The sequence below is a fragment of the Falco rusticolus genome, chromosome 4 (genome assembly GCF_015220075.1).
Source record: "Falco rusticolus isolate bFalRus1 chromosome 4, bFalRus1.pri, whole genome shotgun sequence".
Taxonomy (NCBI): Eukaryota; Metazoa; Chordata; class Aves; order Falconiformes; family Falconidae; genus Falco; species Falco rusticolus.
The window spans coordinates 88,930,056-88,949,484 of NC_051190.1; the positions used below are offsets into that span (position 1 = coordinate 88,930,056).

General features: G+C 47.3%; 1 protein-coding gene across 9 annotated transcripts in view; it reads right to left on the minus strand.

Annotated features, from left to right (window-relative positions):
• Positions 1 to 19,429, minus strand: part of TNS3 (tensin 3) — a 235,740-nt gene that overhangs the window by 19,163 nt on the left and 197,148 nt on the right. For all 9 annotated transcript variants that reach the window (XM_037386083.1, XM_037386084.1, XM_037386080.1 and 6 more), the window contains 3 exons: positions 3,689 to 3,860; positions 733 to 1,364; positions 2 to 88 (listed from right to left, as the gene is read on the minus strand). In XM_037386083.1, coding sequence (XP_037241980.1) covers positions 2 to 88; positions 733 to 1,364; positions 3,689 to 3,860 — 891 coding nt within the window. The remainder of the gene's footprint in view (position 1; positions 89 to 732; positions 1,365 to 3,688; positions 3,861 to 19,429) is intronic.

Sequence of the window (19,429 nt, forward strand, 5' to 3'; positions counted from 1 at the left end):
CCTTGTTCTCTTGAAATATCTGGCTTATACCAGAACTTGGATGTGTCCTGGACAAATTTTACTGTCACATGTTTATCAGCTGTGTTTTCTGTGAAATGAAAGGGGGAAAAAATAGGTCAAGAAAGCTCTTAAATACAAAAGCATTTATTTTCTTTCCGACTTCCTATCACCTTAATTATTCAAAAACTCATGATTAGAACAACCTAAGAGACACTCTGAGGCGCTTTTAGAACCAGCAAATACAATACTGTACACGAAGATTCTGAAAGCATTCTTGAAGTTGCATTTTGCAAAACTCATAAAATATGAAAAACTCTTTACATTTATAAAGGCATATTAATAACAAACGTCTCAGTGGGGTCCAGTGAATACACATCTACCTTTTTAACTATTCTTGACACAAGTCTAGAAAGGTCCAGAAAGCCAGCCCTTATTAAAAGAACTCAGACCTCAGACTCCGCAGGGCTCCCTTGTGGTCTGGCAGTTCAGAAGGGAGGCTACCCTCAGCTGGCACCTGCGGGAGCGCAGAAAGGATTCTGCAGCCTCGCTCTCCCAGTAACACACCCAAAGCCAGTGAAACTGGCGCCACTTACTGCAAACATTCAAGTCCTCTCTGCCATTTTCACTCCATTGCATTTCCCCTCCCCTCCCCACTTTTAAAATCCCCTGAATGCTTTTTATAAACTCGTATAAAATCAGATGTATTTTGCATTTCTCTGATGCAGAACCCACCTGGCACTGGGGAAGCACTTAACATTTTTGAGAAATCTGGGAGGACGTTTGGGAAGGGGATGCTGATGGTGCTCCCACTGTGGGGGCTCGAGAAGCCGCTCGAAGAAGGTGACACGGAGGCAAAGGAACGGTCTCCTTCGGAGGACCGCTTTTTCTCTGGGAGAGGTGGCTGAGCATGCAGGTGCTGCTGAACCACACTGTTCTGGCTATTGTGTCCAGAGGCCACCGTAAGAAAGTTCTGCGTCAAAAAGCCATTGTCCTCAGCATGTGCCACTGATGAGCCCGCGGTTTTAGGAGAGATTCTAGCATTGGCAGGGAAAGCAGCTTGTTTCTCCTCTCGGGGGGAGCTACTGCCCCTGCTGCTCCCGCTGTTGCTCAGGTAGACCCGGGCATTGCTGCTCACAGCGGGTTCTTGCTGTGGCTCTGCTGGTGAATTCTCCAGGCTGCTCAGGGTGACGACTTGCAGTCCTGGAGTTTGGAAATGAGACAAGAGAGAGACATCTTGCACGGCATTTGAAAATTCAGAGGGCACAAGGTAACCTCCCGGCGGCCTGCTGTTTCCTATGGAAAGCTGGAGCGATGGGGAAGCTTTAGGGCTGCTCTCAAGCCAAGGGCGTTCCGTTGCAGAAGAGCTGTCAAAAAGTCAAAAAAATGGAACACAACAATAAAACAACAGCCACATCGTTCCCTTCACATGTCACTGTACAAGCCCTACGACAGCGATCATGGAAAGCAAGGGATCACCTCACCCAGGACAATCCCCAAGGTGTGTGTCCACAGGCTGGAGCTGGTGACAGCTGGGCCAAGGGGGCACCAGCCCCACCTTCAGCACAGGTCAATACCGTCTGCTTCATCACCCCCCACCCAGCCATGCTGATCAGACAGCTTCTGAGTTTTGTACTGTAAACCCAGCCACCAAATTTATCACAGCTGTTAAATACCCCTCCTTCCCCCTGTCTGAGGAGGGTTACTGTGAGTATGAATCAACTCAGTGAGGCTGTTCATGGCCCTGCCGCACGTACAGTGGTCCTGCAGGTCTCTACATGCTGAGCTCAAGTGCTACCTGGAAAAGAGCAGCAGGAGGCAAGACTCTCTGAAGGCAAGGCTGCCACCAAAGGCAGAGGTTTATGGAAGAAAACTGACACTGCCACGGTAGTCCCTACGATGCAGCCTCTTAAAAGAAATGGGCTAAGCAGTAGTTGCGCATGGTTGCACAAGAAATTAGTAATTACTATAAGAACACACAGTTCGCAAGACCCAACTCCTGGACCAGGTAAGTCCATTTAAATACAATTTATATCAAAAAAGGAAGGAGGCAGTTAATTTATTTGATGACAGAATTGTTCTGATTGATAGAACTAAATAATTCGACAGCTAACATTAGATTTTTCTACTAGCCATTCCACCTGCTCAAGTGAAGAGTAACAAATACCCTTCCAACAAGATAAACTAAGCTTCTGATGAAACAACCCAAGAAAAAATTAAATTGTTTCCTTGCTTCTAAAAGTGAAACACCCTCAGACTGTAGCTGAAAAACACGACCAGCAATATCAGATGTAGAGAGAACAAACTCATTGTGAGATGCAAAGGAAGAACTGACATAAGATACATAAAAAGAAAAAAGCATTTTTATTTAAAAGGGAACCACGGAAATGGATACCAGTAAATTTGGACAGATCAAAGTAGAAGGACCATAAAGAAATGGAAGGGAAGCAAACGGAAGGCTGACATCATCGCAAGAAAAAAACCCTACAGCTGTAGGTATCTGCTAGATTAAATGAAAAATGACGACAACAACCAAAAAATTTAAAAATAAGTGAACAGAATTTTCTAGATAAAGTTTGAAGTAGGAATGCAAACTTGGTAATGACTGGATTGCCTGACAAGCTTTTAATTCATATCCACTTAGAATGAAATGTTAAACTTGCCTCCTCCTCAGAAAATACTAACATACTTTGTTCAGTCTCATGATTCACAAAACGAAAACATTTTTTCACAGTCCAAGTACTGGTTGAAAATGAGATCAATTAGATGGGAAGATAAATAAAAGATAAATAGGTATCAACATACTCAAAGTCCTCACTGAGTGTCTGACACACCAACCAACAGCCTTCCAAACACTCACTGTGAAAAAGGAGCCAACTATCCCAGGACAAGAACAGGATAAATAGCTACAAAGGAACGTTGTTGCAGAGTGATGGAGAGGGAAACCTCATCAGCTGTTAACACATCACCTCCTATCGATTACGTATTTACAGGGCACAGCTAATGGCTGACCATTCCCTGTCATGGCCTTCTGACCCTTCTGACAGTAACCTGAGGCTCCTTGGTGGTTTGCTGTGTTTCCTGCTATTTCTTACCTTATGCTGTAAGCTCCTTTGGACCGTTTTGTAAATTTACACTATTCAAGCTCTGGTCCAGAGCCCTATGTGTTTGCCACAATACAAACATGAAATAATAAAATCTCTCAGCCTGCTGAGCAGTTGAAAGCAAGTCAACTAAAGTCAACTATTCACTACCAAAAAGAAATCTTCCGGCATTTTACTGACCAGAAACACACGTACAGCAGCGAGAAGAGTGCTCCCTCCCTTTCATATACAACTTCCTCCAATTTGAAATGTCATGAAATGCTTTTCAGTAAGGCATCAGAGAAGCTGGTAAAGCACACAGGGAAATACATATGAGCTTGTGCTAGTATGTAGTAAAGTAACCAAACTATAAATTCCTATTTATTTTTGTATTCCTATTTATCTTCCAAGCTAATTGTGTCCCTGACATATAAATAACATCTGTCTACGCGGCAAATTTCAGCTGGTGGACAACAACATCATTGTAAGTCACAACCAAACTCAAGGTCCTTGGACAAATGCTCTGCAATGAAGATGCAGGCGTAACATCTTGGCTGGAAACTGTGGTTACGAGAAGTACGCAGCAAGGTAAGAGAATTTTTTCCTACCTTTCTCCCCCTGGGATAGTGCTGTTACTTGTCACAGTACACGAAGATGCAAAACAGCGCTGAAAGGAGGGATCCGCCTGCATGCTGGCCCTCAGCAAAGCCGGGTTAGTGCCCACAGCACTGTCAGACATCACCATGGAGTGGTTAATGGCTTCCGTGTAACTTCGAGACTCTACAGCAAAGGAAACAAAGTAAAAGGCAAGTTAAAAAAAACAATTCACATTTTTGGAGACTTTGTACTGAAAGAGATGTTTGTAAAACAATCTGGTTTTCTCTTAATAGGACTATAAAGAGCAAGTTTTATTTGTTTGAGCAGTAACATTTCATTTCACAACATCACGCTGACTGCTGAAAACATCCAGCAGCACAAACGGCAGAGGGAATAAAGATTACAGAATTGCACCACTCAGGCTGTTTGATCAGCTCTCCAGGGCACATTCTCTAGCCCTAAGGATGCGAACAGACCCGTCTGTTCCAAGTCGTTTTGCATTCCACAGTCCACAGCGTTAATCGGATACATCCAGTCAAGTGTCCTATGTGACCATACACACCAGCAGCATGCCCACAAGCACCAAAGTAACAGCAACTGCAGTATTAGTTCAGCCCACTGCTGAATGGGGCAGGGAACCTGGTGGAAAATGATGTGGAAAACACTCACTTACTCAGAACCTTCCTCAGAACCTTCTTCACCTCAGTCTTTACCAGTAAGACAGGCCTTTGCGAATCTCAAGCCTCTGAGACCACAGGAAAAATCTGGATCAAAGAAGTCTTAACCTCCGTGGAGGAGGACCAAGTAAAGGAGCACTTAAACAAACTGGACATATGTAAGTCCATTGGGGCCTGACAGGTTGCACCCGCAAGAGCCTAGGGAGCTGGCTGATACCACTGCCAGGCCCCTCTTGATAATCTTTAACAGGTCACAGTGACTGGGAGAGATGGCTGAAGACTGGGAAGCTGCAAGCATCACCCCTACCTTCAAAAAGAACATTAAGTGTGATTTGGGGACCTGCTGGCTTGCCTAGCCCAACCTCAGTCTCTGGGAAGGCGATGGAGCAACTAACCCTGGAAAGCATTTCCAAACACATGAAGATGACTGAGCATTGTCAGCACGGATTTACAAAGGGGAAATCACACATATCTGCCCTGATAGCCTCCTGCAGTGAACCGACTAGCTTGGTGGCTAAGGGAAGAGCAGTGGATGTTGCTTATCTTGACTTTAGTAAGGCTTTTACCATGATCTCCCATAACATCCTCATAAACAAGCTGACAAAGCATGGGTTAGATAAGCAAACAGTGAGGTGGACACAAAACTGGCTGAAATGAGGCTTGTGATGAGCTGCACCAAGCCCACTAAGACGCATGTCACCAGCATTATACCCCAGCGGCTGGTACTGGGGCCAATACTGTTCAACACCTTCATTAGCAACCTGGATCACGGGATAAAGTTTCATCAGCATGTTTGCAGAAAACTGAGGAGCGAGTGCTAAACTAGATGATGGTGCTGCCATTTAGAAGTGGGAGAAATGTACCAAGAGGAACCTCAAGAAGTTCAACAAGGGGAAATGCAAACTCCTGCACCTGGGAAGGAGTCATTCCAGGCACTGACCGGCTGGAAGACAACTCTGTAGACAAGGACCTGGTGGTCCTGGGGAACAGCAAGCTGCCCATGAGCCAGCAACGCACCCTCACGTCAAAGGCAGTCAACAGTATCCCAGGCTGCATCAGAATGAACGTTACGAGCTGATCAAGGGAGATGAGCCTTCCTCTCTGCTTAGCACTAGTGAGGCCACATAGGGAGCTCCGTGCCCATTCCTGGTCTCCCCAGTACAGGAGATACATGGACTCGCTTGAGCAAGGCCAGCACAAGGCCATGAAGATGCCTGGAGTATCACTGGGACCGGAGCATCTTTCCTAGAAGCAGGGGCTGAGAGCGCTGGGACTGTTCAGCCTGGAGAAGAGAAGGCTCAGGGGGATGTTATCACTGTGAATAAAAACCCGATGGGAGGGAAGGAAGATGAGTGAGCCTGTCTTCTCTCACTCTTCTGCTCACATGAGGAGAAAAGGACAGACCTGGGGCTGAAAGGCAGCTGAGCAGCAGGGGCTTTAGTTTACCAGTGCAGCTACAGATTTCAAGTGTGACTTTGTTCACACTGACACAAGAATTATTTACTTTTAAAAAAAGAGGGGGTAAAATAAAAGTAAATATTTATAGGGAAAAACAAGAAAGAATTTGAAAACCAGAGGATGTTAGCTAAATCCTTACAAAAAGTTAACAAAACATGGCCTTGGGAGAAGGAATAGACAACCTAAGGTTATGAGACAAACAGAAAATTACCTGAACTCTGTGTGAACTATCCTAATTAGCACACTAAAAGACCCACCCTCCAGCAAAGAGAGCCCCCTACTAACAAAGCCCCCTCCCCACAGAACATGCAAGGTGAAAAAAATACCTTTAAATGAAAAAAAGTACCGTTCAATGGAGATGAGGCTTCTAAGAACCGGTGAGAATTCAGTGTGACTAAAGGTAATGGTAAACAATTGTTCAAAGTGTATGAGAAGTTTTCCCGTGTGCTAAGAGGGGTGTGGATTTACCACCTAGCACCCAGCTCAGGCAGGCTTGCGGATCAATGGCATCAGTGGATCTGGGGTGGAACCCAGATTTGGGATCACACCAAGGCACAGAGAAAGAAGTAAAGCAACTGTAAACTTTTCTAATAGCTTGCAAATAGCAGCAGATGGTTTCTACATTGATTCAGGTCTGACCTAGGTTCAGCTTAACTATACTGGACATAAGTAGTATGGGATATAGTTCAAACGGATGCGTTTGGGTGAGGAATATAATGTTGATGATATTACTGAAGAGCTTTACACAGGAACAGTTTTAATCCCCTTCTTTACAGGTACACTTTAATAACCAGTCAAGCTCTAATGAGGATTACATTTAATTATTCTGGTATAGTCTAAAGCGATTCACATATGCCCAGGTTCAAGGGCACCATTCTCAGTGGCCACAGGGCACATGCCGGCGCCCCTGACCCGCTTTGGACACCCAAACAGTTCCACTGACCTCAACACTTGCAGGACTGCAACCCAGTAAGACGGTCACAGATGAAACAATCTCTAGTTACTGTCTCCTGAGTAGATGTACTTCAGAAGGTTGTGGGAGAAAAAAAAAAGCACAAGAAAGTTCCAGAACAATTCCAGTCCTACAAAGAGTTAGGATCACCTTGATGCATCTTTTCCATATGGAAATCTTTCTAATGTAAAAAGGAGGAAGCTTCCCTACTCCTCCTGTCGAGTGTCATTGAAACAAGTCTAAATAAATCTCTTCAACTCAGGGCAGAGTCTAGCTCTGCTGTTATTTGGATGAGGAGGGTGCAAGGTACTTAAAAGAAATGCCTGAGATAAGAAAATCTGCAAATCAGTGCCCTGCCCTGACTGAAAACCATCTGAATTCCTCACATAGCACACATACTGCACAGAGCAAACACCTAACTGGATGAGGGAAACACTTCTAGAAAACTGCAAGACTGTGTTTTAACTATCCCCATTACTTTTAATGGCAGCTACCCCAGTCATAAAAGAACTTGAAGGAAATACTGCAGAAACATGTGCAGCGTGGAAGAGCTAGAGAAATCTGAAATCTGATATGTATGTAACAGATCAGATTTATTGCAGTCATTCTCATACTGGTGCAAACACAGTCAAGAACAAGCTGGCTGCATAAAGCCATATTCCTACTGAAGCCAGTGGTGCTGTTCAAGCAAATATTGACTGCTTACCTAAGCATTATAAAGACTGATGTCAAGCCTTGAGCAATTATTTCAATATTCAATATAGTAGTATTACCTTGATTTACTGAGAAAAAGCTGATGAGTTGAAGGTGGGTTGGTCAAACTGATGTTGTACCTCTAAAGATTACCAGAGCACCCCCCAGACACACAGCCTTCACCAGGCTAGAAGCAGATGAATCTACCGAGAGTAGCATCTGTATGACAAAATATCCCAAGTGCAACAGACATCTCACTTGTGCACATCAACCTGCAGGTGCTTCCCAATGATACCACAGGCAGAGATGGCTGCTGCTGTATGTGAGAGATTAACGTGTTCCCTGCAGGCACAGGAATGACAACCACAAGCTTAACTCCATATGCTTGCTTGTTTTCGTGCCTCTGTGCCTGCTTCCCCTGATACTGACTCTATAGAGGAGTCACCGGACTCCAGTTAGCAAGAACCTGGGGGCTGGAAGGGGAGTGGCACTCCTCCCAGAAAGATTCTTCTCCCACTCTAAAGGGATCTCAGCTACGCACGTAAGAGCTGATTTAAAGCTTTTACACACCAGTCAGTTCTCCTTCTCCCACCAGTAAAAGCACTTGCTTGAAGAAATGGACCAAGCCATGATCCTTGCCCGTTTCAGGCCTTGGACTATGCTGTCACCTTTAAAGCACCAAACGCTGCCTGGAGAAGGACTGCTGGCCATGCTCACAGATACAGCATTTCTTTTTACACCCAATTTTCACAGGTGTAAATACTGAACTAAGAGTGAAAAGATGTCGGCAGCCAGGCAGGTAACCTGCAGAAAGAACACAAACTCTCTACAACTCTTCCCAAGCTGGAAACAAGTATATCTGAAGGGCACTTCCCATGAAAGCAACTTTGTTTATATTTCAATTAAAAATAAGCTTGCTGAATATTTCAGCTATGTCCTCTCTATTGTCTGATGCAGAGCCCACGCTCACGGGTCAGCTGTTAACCCTTTATCGCACAGAATCATTAGTTCAGTGCAATCTCACAGCTTCTACAGGATTTCTGTAGGCATGGTACAAACCCCCCCGGGCACGTTTGCTGGGAAGCATCAGTGCTTCGTGATGTGCTGCGGCCCCTCTGACATCTACACCACTGTGTCTGTAAGAGCGCTGACAACGTAACAAGTGCAGCGCCCTAACAAAACCAGGGTCACTCACATTCATGTCTCTTCACACATCCAGGTCAGACCTGCAGATCTACATTTACTATCACTGATCATCAGCTTCACAGGCAGAAGCTAACAGAGGAAACGGACTTTGCTCAACACACTACTGAAAAGTGACATTTAGAAAAAAACCCAAACACTACTGTGCCCACATGCAAGGCAGAAAAATACCCAGTTCACTCTTCTGCTGTCCCACTTGGCAGCAAAAGGACAAATACTTGTAAGAGTTGCAAGCTTCTTTCAGATGTAAGCGGAAGCTCCTGGATGTGTCCAGGACACAGCCACACAAAGGAAGATGTTATAGATTAACCTGTATTCTAATCCACTAAATCTGTTAAAGCTAAAAAGGAACCCTGAAAAACAATCCACTGTTTGGAGACAACGGTCCAGCAATGATGGCAGGGAAATGAAAGGAGCAGCTGTGCCACTATCATACCTTACATTTTAGCAGCTTCTCATACATTTCCATCTTTGCAGTCCTTTTTGCGAGGTGATAGCTAACCTGCCCTGCACGAGCTTGAGAAGTCCAGTCCAGACCCTCAGTTACATCTTTTGGGGAAAGGGAGCTCTCAGTCACCGCTCCGCTCCCACAGCCCTCAGCTGACCACCCCCAAAACTATCTCAAGGCAGCCTAAAAGCTGGATGGACCCAGAAAAGCATCCTGCTCTAAAGTAACCCAAAGTAACCAAGCCACGGCCAGCCCTAAAGAGCAGCAGAAGGATCAGAAGCTTTGTGCAATACTTTTACATTTTAGTCTGTTCCTCGATCCATCCTTTGACGGCTTCAGCAATGATGAAAAAAAACAGCCTAACGAAAGACCTGCAAGAATAGTGGCTGTGAAACACCCCTCGACCCAACACTCTCATTCAGGGGTCCCTCTGCTTCACCTCTCGCTGTTCACACCAACAGCTGATGAGCCCATTCCTTTACACAGATTTCCTGACAAACTCATCTACAAAGAGAGAACTGAAGGCACCTGGGAATGTAATGAACGAGCATTCGGTATCTTCCATACACCACGGAAGTATTTTATTTGTTTTGGATGGTTGCACTCCACTAAGGACTTGATACTTCTCATTCTCCCAGAGCTCCCCTTGCACCCGTCCTACCAGACAAGCACTCTCAAGACCTTCCTCCCTTTGAAACGTCTCTGTAGAAAGGCACGCAGTACTCCACAGCATCCACCAGAAACTCCACGGCACTTTGCAGCTTGGCATCCGGCTGGCTCCAGCCACCATCTGGAGTGTCCACTGCTGCCAATGTGAACTCCACCACAGCCCCGAGTTGTTCATCTCTCCCTTCCACACCTAGGGAACTGTAGAAGTTTCTAGGACAATAGTCTTTGCTGATACAACTTTATATTATCTGGGAGACCAAGGGTCAAAAGATGGCCACTTCCCTTTTCCAGTATTAAATTTCATTAGTCATTAAGCAAGTTACTCCGCCACTGACCTGCAGGTCTTGCAGAAGATTTAGGCTCAACTCAGAGCTGAGACATTACATGTACAAGGAAATGCAGAGCAAGGATCGAAGAAAACTCTAGCCTTCAGTATTATGCATTAGAACAACCTATCTAGAGACACAGTGGATGGCTCCATGGCTTGAAGTGTATCAATAAGACAGAAAGTACCAGATTAAGATCTTATGCACATTTTATGAGAGAGGTTTGTTTAGGTATGTTTCTTTCCATATCTTAAAATCTACAAAAGGCAAAAAGTGAGGAAAGCTTTATCAGGGGAACAATCAATGAAAGCAAAACCAGTGACAAGCAAAGTACACAGCTAATGACACTAAGCTGGCACAATTTTAGTTCTTCTAAGACATTTTGCCAATATTTCAGCAATGGAAATGTTGACAGATTAGTTGGGAAACCACAATTTCTAAGAAAAAAATGGAGCAAGGAAGAGAGCTTCAGTGGAAGAGAGGTACTGGTGTGCAGCGTCCAGCAGCGGCCAACGGGACCGGATGAAGTGCGAAGGTGTGCACCATTCCCACGGCACAGAGCAAGCGCAGAGCAGCCCAGGCTTCTGCTACTATGTAGAGCCAGAAACCCTGGAAACAGCAAAATCATGACAAAAGGATTTGGCTTGCTGGAAAGAGAGTCCCTCCAGCAGCTGACAGAGTGCCAACAGCAGAATTAGCACTGGCGAAGCTAAGGAGCTCCTTAGCAGCCTCCACAGAGCTGGCTGGGCAGGCCAGGACTCAGACCCCTGCGTGGGGAGAACGGAGACAGCCAGGCGGCTTGCTTGAACGCTTCACAAACCAACACCTCTCCAAGCCCATCAGCACTGCGAGGTTCTCATGGCGAAGCCGGCTTCCCCCACGCTCGCTCTCCTGCTCTTCCAAACACTAAGGTGCCAAAATTAGTAAGAGAGACTGAGATCATGCCAAAACCCTCTCTCGTTTTCATCAGTCTGCAAACTACTGACTTTACTGAAACTTTGCCCTTTTATACTTGCTATATTTGGCTTTCAAATTCACAAAAATACAGCCAACCAAGTGACGCCCTTCCATGAAACCCATCACCTTTGGTCCCGCTGTTCCCTTCCATAGAATATGTGGAAACCAATGAAAGATGCTTAAGGTCTTGGCTTTTTTTCATCTCAGCTGCCAGGGAAGGGAGTAATGTTATTCTCTCTTGCACAGCAGATGCTAGCCTTTCCAGCACAAGTCATTCCACCTCGCACTCAGGGCTAAATTCCCCCAAACCGTTGCTGCTAGCCAGCCTGCACCACTATTCCTTAATTTCTCAAAGAGCTCTGAGAACAACAGTCCATTCATTGTATTGCTGTTCCTTTTGGTTGAGAAGAGTTAAAACACAGGTAAGCTGACCCAAGCCATACACACTGAAAGCAAAACTCCTAACACCACCAGGCAGCAAAAAAAACCCTTCCTGTGCACGGTCCTCAAAAAAGAAATTAATTGCTTCAAGCTTTTCACATTTCTTGTAAGATATTTTAGAAAACAGGTATTCCAAGTGACGGCTTGTAGATGGAGACAACAACCATCGTTTGCTTGCTGTCATTCCAGCAATCTCCCCAAAAAAACCTGCAGCAACCCAATGCTAAACCAGCACCCTGTTATTCGCCCCCCCGCAGTCACCCAGCTGTATGAAGTCTCCACTGCCACAGAGCTCTGAGGAAGCATGAAAATCTGCACCAATTTATTTACAAGTATATTTTATAAATAAATAGGATTTTCTACTCTAAGATTAGCCAGCTATTTTACTGGCTTTCGTTACAGCAACGGAAGCTCTGCTTTCCCCAGCATTTCTTCAGAACTCTAATTTATTTAGCAAAAATAAATAATCCTAAAATACTAACACAGTTTTACTAACACAGTTTTTATCTTCTTTTCATGATTTTGCTTTTTACTTCACTTTAAACAGCAAAACGAAGGTATGCCAACTAAAGACCCTTTTTTTTTTGCTCAGGTTAACTCTTCCTCCCTCAACTGGGTATTATCAATTCGTAAGAAAATTTTCTTAAGAAAATATGAGAACTTAAAATAATGGTTTATGTCCATACAAATGATTCTGCTTCACTGAACCACACTGAAACCTTACCAGACATTTCTCACTAGAAATCAAAAAGAGCCTCGTCACTGCAGGCAGTGCAATACAAAGAGGTTAACCAGGGCTGTGGTGGAACCTCCATCAGGAAGGGGCTTCCCAACGCAGGCAGAGCAAGGTCCATTACTTGTCACAGTCCTGAGTCACAGGCTGGGCTGCACACCCCCAGAGCTGCTTCCCAAACACCATTTCCATCTTTCCATGCTAACACTAATTTCATCACACAGAAGCGTCTAAGACAGCAACCTCTAAACTTTCTTCGTTGCATAGCCCATCAGTAAGAAATTTTTGAACACGTGTCCCCCATATATGTGTATTTAAGTTTTAATGGTTTCTTCCCACATGCCAATGGACTATCCTGTGCACCACCTGGGGTGCATACATCCCACTTGGGTGACCACTAGTCTAACACACTGACAGAAAAAAGGGCATGCAGCTAAGGGGTAAAAAGAGGGGGGTTTAATTTTGGCATTTTTTTGTTGGGTTTTCTTTCTATAGATGGAACAGGGAGTTTACCTGTTGGCCTGGAATCTGCTGTGTTTTATGCACATCCACAAACTCTTCTCCACAACTGCCTACCTTCTTTCAGAAGGAGAACCATGTCATAAGCCAAAATCATGTACCATCAACACGGGGCACCCGCCGTCCCACCAACAGTGAACAGGTATAGCAGGTTTTTTTCACGCTTGTGAAGAAAAGGACAAAACTCCTATTGCTCAGAGATTCTGCTAATGCCTGTTTCAGTGGATCAGCTCTCTTTGCAAGTAACCACGTAGTCGGGCTGAAGCTGGAGAAGCTGTGAGGATGATGACTCTAGCATCCTCACACTGACCTAGGAAGGTCAGCTTCAGCGGCTTCATTACAGAACACCAGGAAGGGTCTTGGTAGAGTATGCATAACGTGCTTGGCTCTTCCCAAAAACACAACAACCTGGTGGCTGACGAGCCGGGAAATAAAACGACAGATCTGAAGAGGTGGTAAAGCACTTCTCAGAGGCGTTTATTTGGTAGAAGAAATAACACATTCAACAGTCAGAACCCAAACTGCTAGCAAATAAGTCAACTGCACTGCAGTACTGAAGGTTTCTAACTTCATGTAGTTACTGTGTGCATTCAGAAAGCATTTGCTGTGTTTTGGGAATCTCTCAAATGTATTTAGGATTTAAAAAAATAAAAAATTTTCTTGCCTTATGCCTAAATAGGGCTGTAAATGATCCATGTAGCCCCTTGAGGAAACACCCCAGGCACAGCAGCCCTCCCCAGCAAAGCACCGGGTGTGCAAGGCAGGCACTCCACCATTCCCATGGGAGATTCCTGCTGGCAAGATGCATGACAAGAGTGGGCGCACACTGGGACATTCCTGTGTTCCGGCAACTTCTAGCTCCTGTAACAGCCCACAGAGGCTCCTGCCAGTTAAAAACAAATGCAGCCTCTGAAGCTATGCCAGGGGTCAGCTTATCCCCAGGCAACCCTAGGATCAGGGAATTAATTGCACTTACCCTCTGCCCCCGTCTGCACAGGGATAAGCATCAAAAGGATGATTTACAAGACCACACTTTCCTCCATCCACAGCCCCTGCCCTGAAGATCTTACTATCTGGCTTCTTTTCTACTGAGGAAATACCTGTCCCACTGACTGAGCCTTACGCCATTTCACAGATGCCTGGTATCACACGCTCATTCAAAATGACCAAAACACAACTAAGTCATATTTGCTGAATAGGATTTGCAATACAGCATCTTCAAAGCAGTAAAATCCTTATCACGCCTTTCTGAAGGGCTTCCTTATACCAATTTGTTTTATTTTCCCAAATAATACCAGGGAAAAAAACAACAAAGAAACTTCCCCAGGGATTGGAGCAATGAGTTGCACATGTCTTCTCATGTATTTTAAAAGATCTTGCAGATGCTCTGCTATTGACTTTAAGCATAGCTTTGCTGTCTTAGGAATGCAAATCAGCTGCGGAGGCATCTCCTCAAGCCATCCGGGTCACATGCAAACATAAAATGTAACATTTATTAAAACATTCTTTTAGAAGAGAGCCACTGTCGGTCTGTAACACATCAACAAGAGCACTACTGTTCAGTCTTTCAGTACAGCAGATCATTCAGTGATGAACAAAACCAAATCCAACAAAACAATTATAATCTAATTATTAACATGCCCACAACCAGGTTTTCACAACAAATTAGTTAAGTGGCTTTAGAGACAACCAATTCCATTTTTATTGTGGTTTATCTCATCCTGGAATTTCAGATATTCCCACTGCTGAATACAACAATTTTCACCAAGTTATAAACTAAACTGCAATAGTTTTAGAGGGGGGAAAAAAGCCACTGGGAATCAGAAGTGTGTAAATTAGTACCTTCAAAATGAACAGTAATACTTTTTCAGGCAGAATGCCCTGAAACACCAAGCACCTTTGGAGAAAGGAAATTTTCTCTCTCAAAAAGAGGACGGAACGTCCACCCTTCACGCTGCAGCTTGCTTGGTATTGCAACTGCTTGAGCATGGGAGATGCAGGTCCAAGTTGCCTGTCCCAAACTGGAAAATGCAACTCACGTCTCCTGACAGTTCCACTGCAAAGCCAAAGCCACGGGGGCAAGGGGGGCAAGCTGGAGCAAATCCTGAGCAAACGAAGGCGGCACTGAGCCTGGGGCTGACGTTCCAGCAGTCATGGACAGCAAGCACTCAAGACTCCCAAATGAAATCTCCAACGTCATGGTACGATCCCATCTACTTTTCCCAGAGTGAGCAGAGCAGCCTGAGCTCTCTTGCCCTGCCTCAGCTCAGTTCCCAGGTGCCGGCAGGGTGGTGGGGAGGCCCAGCTGCTGGCACGCAGGAGGGCTGGAAGCCACCAAGGCACTGCTTGGGCTGCCACTGACCAATCTCACTTCCACCTCACTTCGGTCTGGCCCTCCAACTGCCAGACCCCCCGCCCAAACGTGACCCTCGTGCCAGGCTGGCGCTGTGGCTGCGAGCGGCACCACTGCTACTGCCAGGCCAGGCACGGAGCTTTGCTCTTAACCACCCGGAATTAAACCAGGTAAACCCAAACGCAGCTCCGTTTATCTTCAGGGTTGTTCAGCATCACGCAGCCAGCCTGCGGAGCGCAGCTACGGCGTGTTCTTTATCTGTCTCTTGGGAATCATGACCCGGTGGGTCCCTGCTTCGGGCTGTGGCTCCCACACCAGCACCCGCTGCCGGCACCGGGATGCGCCCTGCGCCCTGCCCCGGCTGCGCCTGCCCGCGCCCGATTTTGGTGCAAAATTCAGATCTGAAGTAAAAAAGCAAGAATAGGTGACCGGACGGGAGCCGCTCTCCGGCACCAGGGCCGCAGCCACCGCTCGGCTCACCAGCGAGCAAGCAGGGAAACGACACGATATTCCTCCCTCAGGGAAGGCCGAGTGTTTGACGAAGTCTGTTTGTCACGCTTTGGGCAGGAGGTGTGACGCCTGCCTCGCATCCCCCACAGCTCCTCGCGGGAGGAGAGCGCAGCAGCCCCGGCACAGCCCGCGGCACCACCCGCCGAAAGCCGCGGCTCCCCCTCGGTGGAACCGGGCCTGCCCCGGCCCCGCTGTCCCGCCGGCCCGCTGCCCCCGCCGCCGACCGCAAAAAGTACCAACAGCGGGCAGCCGCGGGCCGGCACAGGCGCCCGCCCGGCATCGCCCCGCCCTCGCCTTCCCCGCTCCTCGCCGCGCAGCCGGAGGCGCGCAAACGGCGCGCAGCCACTCAAGCGCAAGATCCGCGAAACAATTACAGAAAACGCACAAAAAAAACCCCGAAAAAACAGCGAAAGCGGGCGCGCAGGCCTCCGGGAGCCTACCTATGGACGCCTACCTACGGAAGCCATACGGGCACCTCGCTCCTGCAGCGCGGCCTGAGAGAAATCTTTGTTGGCTCCGGGCGCCGCGCACGGAAGCCCAGCAGCCCCGCGGGCCGCCCCGGGGCTCGGCACCAGCCCTCCCGCCGCACAGCCCCCCGCAGCCCCGGCCCCGCCCACTCGCAGCCCCAGCCCCCCCGAAGCCCCGCCTCCCCCCGCAGCCCCGGCCCCGCCCTCCCCGCAGCCCCGCCTCCCCCTGCAGCCACAGCCCCCGCCCCCGCCCGGCGCCTGCCACTCGTCTCCAGCGCGGCAGCCGCAGCGCTGGGGTGGCGATTTTTGTTGTGGGGGTTTTTTTTTATTTGTTTGGGTGGGAAGTTCTTTGTGGTTTGGGGTGGGATTTTTTTGTTTGGTTTTGTTTTGTTTTGGGTTTTCTTGCTCTGTGTTTTTTGGGGGGCTTTTTTGTAGGTTTTTTTTGTGGGTTTGGGTTTTTTTTGTTTTGTGCTTTCTGGGGCTTTTGCTTTTTTTGTTTGGTTTTCTTTGCTTTTTTCGTGGTTTTTTTTTTTTGCTTTCATTTACTTTTTTTCTTGAGTTGTTTGCTTTCATTTTTGTTCTTTCTTGGTTTTTTGTTTGCTTTCAGTTTTGTTTGTTTGTTTGTTTTGGGTTGTTTTTTTTTGCTTTGTTCTTTTGGTATTTTTTGTTTTGGTTTGTTGTGGGGGTTTTTTGGGGGGGTGAGTTTTTTGTTAGAGGATTTTAGGGGGTTTTGTTTCTTTGGGGTTGTTTGGGTTTGAAGCAGACGCCTCTATGTGTGTGTCTGTCTCCGCTTCACCTGACCTCGCAGCGCCGTTTCTGCCGGCGCCTTCCAGGACACCGAACCAAGAGGTGACTGAAGCGATTTCTGCACCGTGGCCAAAAGCCCAGCGGCCCCGCGGGCGCAGCGCTCCGGGCCGGGGCTGACTCGCTCCCCGGCTCCTTCCCCCACGTGTGAGCCGCTCCGGCCCCGCTCGGCCCCGCTCAGCGCGGCTCGGCAAGGCGAGCGGAGCCGCCGGGGCGCGCAGCGCGCTCTCCCCTCAGACCGTCCCCCGCGCCCCAGGGCACCGGGCTCTCCCCGCCGGTGGCTGCAGGAAATGGCTCGATACGGCCAGAAACCAACGGGCCCGTTTAACTCTTTCCTGTCAGACTGTCAGAGTCCCAGCGGCAAACTGCCCCTGCGTCCGGAACGCGTCCGGTAGCGCTCAGCTACACCGAGCGGAGGACTGGCAAACGGACCAGAATTTCGCTTTCTCCACAGAACAAAAGCTAAACTAAAGCATACTATTCCTCAATAACAATATTCGCTCCTGCCACCGGTTCTCGCCGTAGCCGCTGCTCCCACTGAGCCGTTCCACAGCGGCTGCGCCCAGAGCGCCCCCGCCGCGATGCACCGCGGCCCTCCGGCGAGCCCTGGGGACAGCCCGGCCCCGCGGCGCGACAGCCAGCGCTGCCGCCGCGGGCTCCCGTGCGTTTACTGCACAGTCACACTTTCCCTTTGCTTTGGGTGCTTCCTGGCAGAGACACATGTAGTCGAACCCGGTCTTCAAATGCCTATAAACAACAGTTATTAGAGAAAATGGCTCGGCACAGAAAGCGCTCCTGGCTTGGCATAAAAAGCACTGTAATCACAGGAAAGCTTTGGCTGTCCTGTTTCCTTCCTGACTTCCAAGTGCTGAAAGCTTCCTTGTTCGGCCATTGATGCCTGCTAAATGTGAAGAGGCCAACGACTGCCACGCTGAACACAGGTCTGCAGTACCACGGGCAGGCTGGGTTCCGCGGGAAAGGGCTCATTTCCAAAATAACGTATGAATGTAATGCAAGCAGAAACCAGGCAACGAAAATCTTTGATATACTTGAGAGTTTTGTCAACGCTTTATCAGATTCACCCTTTGTTAAGAGAGTTGTTATTTCCTCCCTGAAGCTTTCTAACAATCAGGTTCGATTTTACTCAGGGGGCCGTTCGTCACGACATCTCTCTGCCACCAACACTTGCAATGACAAAACAAAAGGTGCTTGACAGAAAAACTTGCCTTTTGTCAGTCCTGTCACAAGCTCAAAGTTTCAAACAGCTGAGATGAGATCCAGGGAAGGAAAATAAAATAAAAATACAAAAACCTGAAACTATAAAGCCAGGAGATATAAAGGGCTAGACTGAAATGTTCCTGCATAGCAAAATCCAGGAGTAAGAAGTTAGGAAGGGGAGGGGGGTGTTGGATGCCTCAGGTGAGGAGCTGGTTGGGTTTAGGTGAATGCAATTTGTGAGCTAATGCCACCCCCAAAGAGAAGGTCTGTTATTTGGGAAGGAGAATGGGTTTCATGGCTGTGCCAGGCATGGCACAGAGGCAAGGACCAGATCCTCCATCCCCGCCTGGGCGGTAGTATTCCCTCACATTGCCAGACCTGTGTGCAGCTCTCCTAGACCAAGTGCACGAGATTCCCACTTTCAGTAGAACCATCACATAACGTCTCATCAAAGTAGCTTAAAATGCAGGGCTTGAATCGTAGCATGCACCCCCCTCCAACAGCAAACCCTGTGGGAGGGTGCCTAGCCGAGGCCCTCAGGAGCAAATTCAGCAAACCCCACAATCCACAAAGGAATGGCATACAGCGCCCTGCTTCCCCCACGCATGACAACAATGTGAGAGTCAATCTCAAGTGACGGTGTGTTTGAGATTTTCTCTCCTAGGTGCCTGAATACGAATGGCTTCATGAGAGAACATGCCCAACACAGGTTTAGAAAAACACAAGACTAATTTTAGTTCTCTGTTTTTCTGAAAGAAGGAATAAACATGAAGAGAATTAACAGAGGGGAGAACAGCATGTTGAAAGAAAACCACAGACCAATATGGCCTTTGGACTGTAAACACCACAGTGGGACTGAATACCTATCTCCTCTACTTCCTTACTCATCATCGGCAGGTCCGTAATTCTGAAATTACAGGACATCTTTGACTTGTGGATGCAGCAGACACCCAGGCACCCAAACCCAGGATCATTTTAAGACTTTAAGTTTTGAAAAGCTGTGCTCCTAGCTGTACCTCAGTTTTTTGGAGCTTTCTTCTCCATCAGCCTTCCATCCGACTACATGGATTACCCTGTCACATCACAGGCATTAAGGTTGTTTCATGTAACCATAGCAAGGGAAGTAGTTGTTCCCATGAATTTTTGGTAATTTAAGGTTTTCCAGACAAAAAGACGAGTAGCATCTCAAAAATGCATGCTGCCCATGTGCACTGCTAACTAGCATCAACAGGTACATGCAAGAACAGCCCCCACCTGCCAGGCTGCTCACCCAGTCTGGTGCTTCTGTTCAACTGCCAATGACGTTCTGCCACTGGCCTACCTG